Genomic DNA, 12440 nt, shown 5'->3' on the forward strand with positions numbered 1-12440 from the left:
ATAGTTAGGAAGTCAGTCCTGGTCCAGTATGCAACTTGTACAGTGTGATGTAGAAACTTGAAGCCACCAGTGCACATCCACTGAGAATGGACTTTACAGTGAAGTAGGAGATGCCTTTTTAAGGATTTTAATGTGGAAAAAATATATCAGACACACATTAGTGTTCCAAGCTGTATATATACAGTATATATGTATATGTCTTAATAAACGTCTGCAGAGGATCTTTTAGTATGCATTAAAATAGAAATTCCTTTTCTAAATGCTGACCTTTAGTTCTGTTGAGCGCAAGCAACAATTTCTTTAAAAATCAGTGAAACACTGATCTCAGTAGGATTATAAAGGTGTCCTCAGTTTGCCATCACAAAATGGCTCTTGCCTCCTGCTGTAAGTCCAGGTCACAGCCTCTCTCCTGGCTCTTTATCACAGTGACTTTACTATGTGATATTGTATTTAAAAAAACAGCAGGATAACACCATGTCTTTCAGAGCAGGAGCTGCACTTCACACTCGACTCTGCAAATAAAATCCCCTGGAAGCCCACTCACAAAATGAAAGTCAAGCTTTGATTAAATTGTTAGCTTATGGGAATAGCAACTTCTCTTACACAACCCACTGAGCGTCCCTGAAGGGGCATGGAACCAAAAAGCCTTCAGGTCTCCAGGGCGACGACTTGAGAGGGCCAGACACAGGGCCGTCTGTTCTCAGAGAACACATGAGATGGTATTGGCCCTCATCTGATAGCTGATGATAAATGTGGAGGTGCTGGAGTATGGATGGAGGCTGAGCACTGTGTGTATTATTACATCTCTTAGAGCTGGCTCCTCTTGCTGGTTGGTTGCTGGTGTTCATATTTGCTGGTGCTCTGGGTTTGTCTCTGCTCCTGATCGTACTGAAGCTGTCAAAACTCCTTCCAATCTGCACCTGTTAATATACACTTTGCCAACTGTGCCACATCTGGGTTAGGATGACAATTACTGCTTCATGCTGTTTGCATGAATTCATTTTCAAGTCAAATCACCTGCTAACTAAAGTCAAAAAGAGGTGTAACATTTGACTTTAGAACTATGTATAAGCCATGATCATGGGAATTCTTTCATAATGTTTATACATATATTTATATAACAAGCTATTTTAGATGCATGGCATTGCTTTGATATACAGTTGTTCCGATACAAATACCAGTATCAGAAATAAAATAAAAAAGTGGTATTGAGTGTAGACCAAGTGTGAACCTATTGTGACGTCACCCATTGGTTTGTGGAGTGCCGTTTTGAATCCTCGAGTTCTGTGTTTTGGCTTTACTAAATAAACATTATAATGTATTGAAGAAGATGTGAAACTAGCGATTAAGAACATAGACTCATCAGGAAACTGTTTACTGAGCTCATAAATGAAGTGACAAGTTAGCTCATTCTCCATTAAAGTAAATAGGATTGGTGTGTTATTGAAGCCAAGGAAGGAAAAAATGGAACTCGAACATCTCTAATTTACGGCACTGGAGGCTTTTCTCCATGGACAAGATGATGATGATTGGCTATAGATAGGGATGTTTGAGTTTTGCGCTTGTTTCACAGCCAATGTAGTTTCTCCTTCCTGCTTGAAAGGAGAGGTTGAAGCGAGGGAGTTGGGATCTGCAACTACATAGCTAGATGCCACTAAATCCTGGACACTGGACCTTTAACTTCCCTCTATCCCTGCCTTGCATCATTTCACTGAACCACAGTGGCCAGGCAGGCTCTGATAGATTTTTCTGAGGTTAAGCGTAGCTGGATCTGTGATACTCACCCGCTCTAGAGTGATTTCCTCGAACTCGTATTCAATTTCTGTGCCGTTGACCTGAGGACACAGAAATTAGATTGAGCCAACACATTCACTCCATGTTTTAGTCCTTCAAACATTGCTATAAAATAAAAGTACATGCCAGTGCTGCTGAATAAATTACACTGAAATATATCCATAGAGGATGATATTATGCGTCGGCTCTACACAAAGGCAGACTCTACATACTTAGATTGAAGGTGACAGGTGTTTTCCAGGGCCACTTGTGCTTCCTGTGCTAAATAGGCCCACCTCGAGGGAAACAATTCAAGGTGATAGTTAATCAACATTCGCTATTTCTGCAACGTGGAAGTTAGCTACCGAAGAGTCAGTCTCATCCTGTATCTCACTGAGATGATTAATTAGCAGCGAGCACTTCCGTCATTATGCATTCATGCAGGAATAGCACATGAGTATATGAGATGCTGCAGATCATATTCCCAGTTGGGCATCACTTTTGAGTAGCATCAGATATAATTATCAGAACTTCATGTGATTGTAGAGGCAAGCAAATGGCTGAAGGCAGAATTAGCAACAGCAGTGAAATAGGCAGAGTTTATCTGATGTTACTATATGACTTTTATGGAGGACCGAAATGTCAAAATCAAAAACAAATAAATGACCCAGTAAATAGATAAATATGCTATTAAATGCACCAAATAATATAAAAAATATACATTCATTCATTCATTCATTTACATATAAATATGACATAGATTTTTCTATTTTAATTTGCTTCTGTATTTATTTACCTAGTAAGTAAAAAGAAGACTTTTCAGGGAAATAAATGGGGGCGGGGGTGCAAAATAAATAACAAAAGGAAGAAATTAATAATAAATAAAATAGAATATTAAATTGGAAAGTAAATAAATTAGGAAATTCATGCAAATGTAAATAAATACAGAAGCAAATTAAAACAGGAATATCAATTCATGTCACATTCATATATCAATTAATGCCTCTATTTATGTTTAATAAAAAATGTGGGTACATTTAATGGCATATATATTAATCCATTTATTTATTAATTGGGTAATTTATTTATCTGTTTTTCATTTTTGTTTCCATTCTCCATAGTTTTGACTCTTCAGTTTATGGTCAAAGATCTATCATATGCACTAAGTGCCAGAATAAAAGTAAGTAATGTTGTTTGGCAGAAGAAAAAAAAATGTCTGAGGCAGATACACTCCTAATTTTTCCACAAATCAGGAAAGCATCTGTTAACACAACCGCCAAATGTGACAATTTTACCATGAAAGATAAACCCCCTCTTGGAGCCCAATCCCTGTTTGACTTTGTTATTCATTGAGCCTCTGCTCTGCAACATGGCTTCATTTATTTGTTTTGATGTAAAATACTGTGAAAAGAGCCATAGGTGAAGGCCTTTAGAAAGTCTTTTGCTGGTCTTTTATTCATGACAAACATCAATAATTCATCACAGTGATCTAATTTGTTTTACTAAGATAAGTTACACGGTCAAAATGTACTTATATGCCACCCATACTACCTCCCTTTAAACTCAGCAGCTTTCTTTTAATGTGCTCCTCCTCCAGTGTGCTTTAACCTGCTGTAGGAATTGATCATCTACTCAAAAAGACTAATAGGTACATTAAAAAAAAAAAAAACAATTGAAACTCACATAAGGAACTGATTCCAAAGTGTCTGTGTTGACGATTATTGGGGCAGGGCTGGCCTGTAAGAGAGACAAAGAGAGAAGGGGGAGAAAAGAGTAAGACTTTTAGGTTTTAGTGATAGAGAGAGACACCAGGGCTCATCGCTGTCCTACTTTCCATAAATGCATCCAGGGGACAAGCTTGTGGATCTCTGTATCATCAACAATTTAACAGACTTCCATTTGCTCCCCTCCCATATGCAGCACTCTGATACCGTTATTATAGCTGAATGGCTTTAACAAGAGACAGGAATGAGAACACTGGTAGCAAACGAGTGCACATAGTAAGCTTGTATCGTGCATATATGCAATTTTAACACATTACTGATAACAAAGACACCCAAGCATTTTGATCGCAGAATTTATGATTCTTACAGCGCTGCGGCTGGTGTTGAAATGTGCAATAAAATGTTCAGATGTAAACGACACCAATGGTAAGACCGTCAAAACCTATTCAACTAACAGCTTTCAAGTTCAAGATGTCTTTCCTCTGTGCCCGTTCTGGCTCTGCTACACAGACTCTAGCCTGTATAGTAAATTGGAAATTTGACCTCTAGTCTCTAGCAATAATATTGCAGTCATAAATTGTGCAGGATGAAATGAAACCAATGCCACACAGTGCACACAAAATGCTCTCTCCTGATAGCCTGTTGAAAATGAGCAGATGGTTAAAGGCAGGACTCCCAAGAGAGCTGCTCTGTGTTTTGGCCACAGCATGAGAGCAGTGACCAAACATCAGATTAACAGCACTTTACACTACCTAAACAAGCCTGACGTATGAAGATGGCACTCATGCATTTGGAAATTCCTTTGAAATCCGTCCTCACAAAATGAATAGAACTCAAGGGCAATAAGCAAAGAAAGGGCTAATCATTCTCCTGTGAATAATTAGAAAAAAATATGTTTTGCATATCAAGTAGTGTGTCATATTGCGTGCAAAAGGTGAACTATAAGTGAACATCTTTTATACTATTTTATAACAGTTGTCTAAATCTAGGGTTGAAACATATTTTATTATGTGGCGTTTTCATGAGCTACAAGGACTGTCACACTGTATGCAGTTTCCATATACACACACACACACACCACACAACAACACACCACACACACACACACACACACACACACACACAGAGGTTTATGTCAGTGCTGTTGTGTAGTTTCAGGGCACCTTACAGACTGAGTACCCACTGTGCATCTGACTGACATGATGCCGTGAAAGACGAGACGGTTTGCCTGGTCATCAGTCTGGTGACAGCACATGTCATCAGCCAGAGACCCAGCCTGTCCACTCATGTCTCCATCACAACAACCATACAGATATGAGATGACTAGTTACACTACCTGACTATACTCTGTAGCTCTGGCTGCTTCTTTTTGTTACTGCTAGATGGGCATTTACCTTTATATTTGAAAAGAGTAAATTATACCATTAAAGGGCCTCATTTTATGTCCAGTCAGTGTTGGTAAGTGTAGTCAATTGAAGCAATGAATTCCTCAGTGCGTGCTCTATTGGCTGAGGAAGTGGAGGTCTGCTGCTCACGGAGATGTACCAGCAGTGCCTACATGTACCAGGAGGCATTACGCATGAACCACAAGTTAGCTGCTGGGTGCTAATTAAATTAAATTAAAAACACAATGTTGCCAAGCAAATCTATTCCGGAAGTTTGACCATTTCTTTTTTATATATAGCTATATAGTACCTTCAAGCTCTAAGATGAAACAGCCAGTTCAACTGGCTGTTCAGCTGTAGATCGACTACATCACTGTGTGTGTCAAATGCCAGCACTGGAGATTTTGTGGCTATTTCTTGGTCAATATACTGTACAAACGGAATGTAGTCTCGATGACGTCCCCCATAGGTTTCTGAAGAGCCATTGTGAAGATCAGTGTGGTCAGCTCTGGCCGTCCTGACTCCGCCGACTCCGGGCTAATCTAAAAATGGGCAAATAGGTGGAGCGTGGGTGGAGCTGAGGTGGGCTGAATGATGGTTACTGAAAACAGCCCCCTGTGATGGCTCCCACCTGTCACTCAAATTTGAAGCCTTAACGGGGAAATTAGCTATAGAGACCAAAAGTGTTTTTTGTACCAGGTTGTAAACATGTTTATTAAGTTGGGCATTTTAATATGGGGCCTTGTGGACTCACTTCTGGAGTCAGCCTCTTGGGGCAATTAGAGCAACTGCAATTTTTGGAACTTTATTGCTGACTTTTACATAACATTTACCATCAACACTGATTAGACCGCCAAATAAAATGTCCCTTTAATGCCTCTATTTCTTATTATTTCTCTAGTACTGCATCACTGAACACCTGTGGCTCTATGTGACAGCATCTGTTAATGATATTTCATTGTAATCAATCTGCATTAATAATGAACTCTAACTAAACCAGATATATTTTCTGTTGCGCATAGGGGAAAAATTTGAAAGCAAATTAAAACAAATTTGCAACCTATGAAATACACTGATATTTTTATACATTGCTCTTTGTTATCCTTGTCCTAATTGCTCTTATGTGCAAGGTGATGGTCAAAGTGTGTGTGCACATAATTTGTTATTGAAACAGAACAAGAACTGAAGCTCATGTTTGTCATCAACAAAGGACATGCTCTTTGACAGATGGCTGATCTGTGACAGTCCTGATACACCTCACGTGAAAGATGTCAACCAAAACCAAACTAATTGAATGACCAATAAATAAAACAACCCAGCAAACAAAAAGGACACACAGTGAACTTCTTCAAACCAAACTGAATGTCACAATGATCAGATTGAGAAAGACTTCACCAGAGTCTCTAGCAAGAATCATCCACACACTCCGAACTTTAATTACCAGCAATTACCATCATTTTCCAGTCAAATGAATAATGCAGAGTGCCTATCACTAAAAGACTTCTATCAACATGTTTTCACGCTCAGTCTGATTCTGCTATCCAAATCAATTAATCAGTATTTTTGCAGATTAATGAATAGAAATTAGATCTAAAGCAGACTCTGGGATATTTTACATAAGCAATCACTACAACAGTGAATTTGTCTTAAAAAACGTCGTTGTTGTAGGACTGTCGAACACAGTTCATCTACTCGATGAAAACAATAGGAACTTGTTTAGATAAAAAAAGAAAATCCCATTACTCATTTGGAGGTGGCTAATCCTAAATTGAATAATGACACCTCTATTTCTGATATTAGATATTTTAATATATTTTTCCTTATATTGAGCCTTCAGCATGTATTTAATGCAGTAATAGTAAAGTACCCAGCTTTTATATTCGATTATTAAACATTTAACACCAATATTCCCCATTCAATATGCAGCATCTCCCAGTTTAGTCCTGAAGCATTTACGTTCATGTGAACTATTGAATTGCTGTGGCTCACACTAACAGTCTGAACATCACAAAGATGGACACCCAACTGACTGACTCAGTGAATTTAACAAAAAGAGCAAGAGATTACAGTTGGCTGCCTGTGCAGGATTGTGAAGCCAGGAACTGACTGAAGGAAAATGGTGTTTGTGAGTGGAATGATGAAAGGGATTAAGACGCTTCTGCTTGCTGCCCACGGACACTAATCATATGAATGGCACAGCACATCAATGAACAATGAACAATGAACAATGAACTAAACTCCGGCTGCAAACAACACAATGCCTGCAAGGTAATCCTTTTACTGCAAAAAATATATACACTCATTAATTTACGTACCACACGTTCATTCAAACATAAGCACATTTAGGCCTGCCACAATAATACAATAAATATGATATGTAATTGTCGCCTGTCACGATATCGACTTTTTGCCTCAGACTGTCACCAACATTCTAGCCAACATGATGCCAGAATAAACAGCAGGATTCCCACATTAATTAAACCAGTATATTGCCTGTTGAAGGTCCAGTGTGACATTTAGGATGATCTATTTGGCAGAAATGTAATATAAATATTCATAGCTGTGTATTAGTGTATAACTAATAACAATTCCTGTATTCAGGTGTTTTTGTTACCTCAGAATAGAGTCTGCAGTTAATAAAAATGGAATCGCGATAGATTATTATATCAGTGGCATAAAAGGATTTTAAAATGACAATAATATTGTTTATCGCAATTCTTTCTAGGACACTATATAATTGCTTATACATATGTACTACTCTTCTGTAACGCAGCTAGTGTCCAGAACAGAAACAGGCACTGACAACAGAAACAGAGAAAGAAACAAATACAGCAAAACTCCTTTTATTATGACAGAGAACAGCAGGCTGAAATCATTGGTCAAGTGCCCTTTTATTAATCTTAATTATGTCACTGGATGCTTTCTGTCGACCTCTGCCTGTCGGTTCAACAGCAGTCATTCAGGTCAACAGTGTGGAAAGACATACCAGCATTGTCATTGATGAAGGGTGATTGTTGGACAGCATAGTTCTGGTAAAAAAATGACATTAAGTAATTTAAAGAAAAGCTGACAAGATGCTTCAAAGGAAAATTATATTTCCCCTTCCCCCCTCTACCCTACAGCACCCAATAGCGCATAACATGGATACCACTGCCACTATGAATCCACATGTATGCACACACAGACCCCCAAGAGGCAATGGCCACTCAGCTGTGCACATAAATGGCATGCTTAACTGCACTTATTTCTCTTCTTGGTCATGTATCCTAACGTTGCCACGTGATTAACTGCCTCCAACAACGCATTAAGCCTGTGTTTGATATGTTAAGAAGCTTTCATGGAGCTATATAGTAGCCTAATATTACCGAATTAACAATTATAATTCTGCCGGCACAGAAAAAATACATTTACAGTTCCATGCTATAGTCTAACTAAAGGCAGTGTAATCGGGGCAGCTCTCTGGTGGTTTCAGGCCAGATGTCATCCTACAGAGTTAGTTTCTCATATTCAGAAAACACTCAACTAAAACATGTGAACTGAACATGCTGTGTATATTAAAACTTCCGCTATGTGCCGAACAGAACATTTATCGGCTGAAGCGTAAAGCTCTAACTGAAAGATGAGGAAGGTGTAAAACCTTTACCTTTACTCCTATGGTGAAAACTGTCATCAAGCAGCAGAGAGCAACGACGCAGCCTCACGTACTTAAGATGTTACACAGTGAGTTGCTTGTATTTCTTCAGCCGAGTCTTGTGCTCTTGTAGAGTTTTGCTCAATAATTCAGCGCCACCTCTATGTATAGTGGCTCATGAAAACAGGGAAGTGTATAAATAATGCACTGAGATCTTATGTAGAAATAGTCAACAACACAATGTGAGATGTGGGTGCTTTAGCCGTATGGTTGAAGTAAGGGGAAAGAAAATGGAGGAGTGCAATGGAAATGGACAGATAAGCTCAGCCGGAAGAGTGAGGGGACCTGAAATGCAACTGGAACTCAAACTAGAAGGTCATCTGTCAATATTTCTGGCCAGCAGAGGTAATATTGATGGATTCCTTAGGGTCTAATTGGAAATAATGAATCATTGTGTGTGTATGCTCTTCCTTCTTCAAGTGTAGCAAAGGAAAGTAAAATGGCATCTGCTGCAGACATTAACAAGACAAATGAAAACAGGTTCAGTCTTGTCAAGAAGAAAGAAGTTTGAAATAAAACTTTCAAATTTGGCATTTCCATTCAAAATATCCTTTTATACCACTACAGGCTGCAGGCAGAGAATCCCCCCCCCCCCCNNCCCCCCCCAATCTCCCTGCCTTGCCTTTCCCTCAGCTACATGATGGATGGCCTCCCATTACCTCCCACTGGCCTTGCCTGAGGTAATTTCGCTCGTGCCATGGTTGCACAAACACTACACATCCCAACAATTAAATCCACGATTTACTTTCAGCTGCGCATACGCACACAATGTGTGCGACTCCTAAAGAATAACACTCACTGATCAGTCATTACTCCCCAGTTAACTCTCCAATTTCATCACATCAGAAAACACGGCTCCACTTTGCTCTGCTACTGATAATTGGCCAAAACAAAAACACGCTTCACTGCTTTCAGACCTTTTTACAGCCAACGTCTCACTACTACACGGAAGGTTCTTGAAAGGTAATAATAGGTAAAACAGTGTCCTCCATACAGTCACATAAAACATATACTGTATTGTCAATAATGAGTCCTGCTCATTTAACCTTTCACTGGGAGAATATTCAGACGTCAAAAGATATGTATGAGGTGGTGTCTCCACCAGAGAGCACTGATTATCAATTTTTCAATTAAAATAAATGTCCTGCTTACTGCATATCTTGATCACAATGCTTTACAAAAAACAATATCCTTGTTACATTTTTTAAATATGTTTATAAAAAATAATATATCATATATCATCATTATTTTTAAAACTATCAGCATTGGCTGTATATTCCAGTATGAGTTGGGCTACGATATCAACTTCTGACTTTGTCATTCATTTTTTACAGTTTTTTAACATCTATTACCAACTTCCCTTATGTCTAATTTTTTTCTGCATAAATAAACTACAAAACAGCTGCCTGCAGATGCCTAGAACTAGATTCCATAAGGCTTTCATAACAAGTTCAATTGCTGTCATCATTCTGTAAAAGAGCGTAGCCAAACAGAAATGTATGAATCTGTTTCTGATTTAGTAAAAATGTTCCTTTACTAATATATTTCAAGAGAAGAGCGTGGCCAGTGAGAGTAACCTTGCAAGATTATGAAATCACAAGATGACAAAAGATGACACAAGACTCCATCTTGCCAGACATCAATCTATGTGTTTGTGGCCAAACTACAATGGTACCAATCAGTGTCCTTTGAGGAAGTACTGGCAGCTATGAGGGTGGGCACTAGGTGTGACACAGCGTGAAGACACTGTTTGTTAAAGGACAACAGCAACTCCCATAGAGGTTAGCGTAGATGCTGCTAACATCAGTTCTATCAGAATCAGTAACACTGAAGGCTTTCCCCCATGGAAAAGATGTTTTTACTCTACATACATTACATGGTTCGCCTGTGATAGACCATTATTTCCAATCCCCTGCAGAGTATTTTTTAAAAGGGCAACAGTTCCAACAGTTTCCAACATTGACTTCCCAGATGGAGCCGCGATTCAGTCCCTGACATCTTTTAAAGCTAACATATGATCCTTATTGGAATTCTGAACCACATTTGAGTCTCTTCTGCTTTCTTTAGAAACACAACTCAGTTACATTTCAGTCCTTAGTCCCTTTATTTCTCTCAACTAAATGATGTGAAACTAAATGTCAGTTCAAGTCATATTTAGAGGTGTCTTTCACAGTAGCAAACCTTAGTTAAGTCACAGATAAAATTAAGCAATTTTGACTTATGACTCCAACTGAGATGCAGACAAAACAGTGCAGTCCCTAACAGTGAAACACTAACACTGATACACTACATTAAGTCACCAGTTCTAAGCTATGACACAAACAGTGTTTTTTATATTTTCATAACTAATTGCTGGACATGATATTACATAAAGCAATATATAAAAGCCTAGAAAGGTAAAAAATATAGCCTCTTAACAAGCCTGAACAGGAGGGTCTGGCATCTTCCAGATCCCCCTTAACAGGAAACCCAAACTATACTGACTGCATTTCACCTTTGAGGTTTTAAGTTCCAAACTAAAATTTTACACAAATGCACAATATGGTCCCAATCGTACAGGACTAGCAATACCTGAGGACCTCTAATTTTTGTAATAACTGCAGAAATTGTCTGTGATCTTCATCAAATTCAGGAGGCTCATCTCGCTACACAGCGTAGGGACCCATTTGCAGAAAGAGCAAACTTAAAACCATTAGAAATGCAAAATCTTGAGAGATGTATGACATTTTTCTATTTTTAAACAGGCTCAGCAGTTATGTGATGTTATGTTATTACGCAGAGCCTTTACATCATATCCAGAGGATAATGTCAATAAACTAGAGTAAAATACAGACTCTGCTTATCCTGTGCAGATGCACCGCATGAAATGCAAGTGTAGGGGGGTTATTTCTAAATCACATGTGGTCCCGTTGTAATACTACTCCCATGTGAATAGAACTTATGTGTAATTCATGTCTATTTTATTGCCAGAAAACAAAAATAAGCATTTTGGGTTTTTTTCAGGATGAAAACTGCAGACAGGTTTCAATGAAAGTTTTACAGACAGACCCCTCCTCAAGCTGCTGAGGAAAGGAAGCATCTCCATCTTATTGCAATGACAAAAATCAACACTGGCATTCACAAAGCCATGTGTTAGTGCAACAACACTTCCTTCATCATAATTTACCATTGTTCTACACCAACACTACAGGACTCACAAACCAAGTCCAAATCTGTCCAACAGCTTTCTGGTCCTCATGGACAATCTGATTGTAGCAGAGTTTACCTGATAGGGATCCTGCCAGTTCTGGACACAGCCACATTCAGATGGCCACAGGTCACAGCTCCCGCCCTTAGGTCTTCCTGCCGCCATGCAGCTAGGACTCCTAGACGTACCGTCCAAATGCCAGGCCACCATCCTACCTCCCCTCCGGGGAAGGGTGGCACCACCGGGGACAGATCCGTAATGGTACCGCTGGCACGGGTGATGGTGGTGGTGATTGTTGGGGTGCTGATGATGCCAGCTGTAGGAGCATGGCACATCCTCAGAATCCCCCCTTCCATCCAGGTCTGCAAAGCAACTCTGCTGTTTGCTCAGGTAAGCAGTCATGCTGCTGATACACAACACTAACCTCTTCTTACTTCAACACTTTCTCTTTTGCTTCTTTTTGTTCCTCTTCTGTAGGTTACTGGCACAGTCATCAAACACAAGACACGGTCCTGCCTGATGTATGAGTCGCTCGCTCTGGCAAAATGAATGATGAATGAACCAACTGGCAGGCTGGCTGGCTGCTGTAGCTGTACGGGCTACATAAGGTATGTGTGTGACTCTGTGTGTGTCAGAGCTTCTGGAGTGGGAGAACAATAAATGAGAGAGAGAGAGAGAGA

At 39.3% G+C, this 12440-nt stretch overlaps 1 protein-coding gene across 1 annotated transcript in view; it reads right to left on the bottom strand.

The window, feature by feature from the left end:
• The window catches only part of dlg2 (discs, large homolog 2 (Drosophila)), a gene marked incomplete in the record, with an annotated part of 110841 nt that overhangs the window by 47050 nt on the left and 51351 nt on the right, over positions 1-12440 (bottom strand). The window contains 2 exon segments of the mRNA XM_035666687.1: positions 1785-1835; positions 3457-3510. Coding sequence (XP_035522580.1) covers positions 1785-1835; positions 3457-3510 — 105 coding nt within the window.

Source organism: Morone saxatilis, unplaced genomic scaffold (assembly GCF_004916995.1).
Source record: "Morone saxatilis isolate NCDOM2014 unplaced genomic scaffold, NCSU_SB_2.0 Contig20, whole genome shotgun sequence".
NCBI classification, from domain to species: domain Eukaryota; kingdom Metazoa; phylum Chordata; class Actinopteri; family Moronidae; genus Morone; species Morone saxatilis.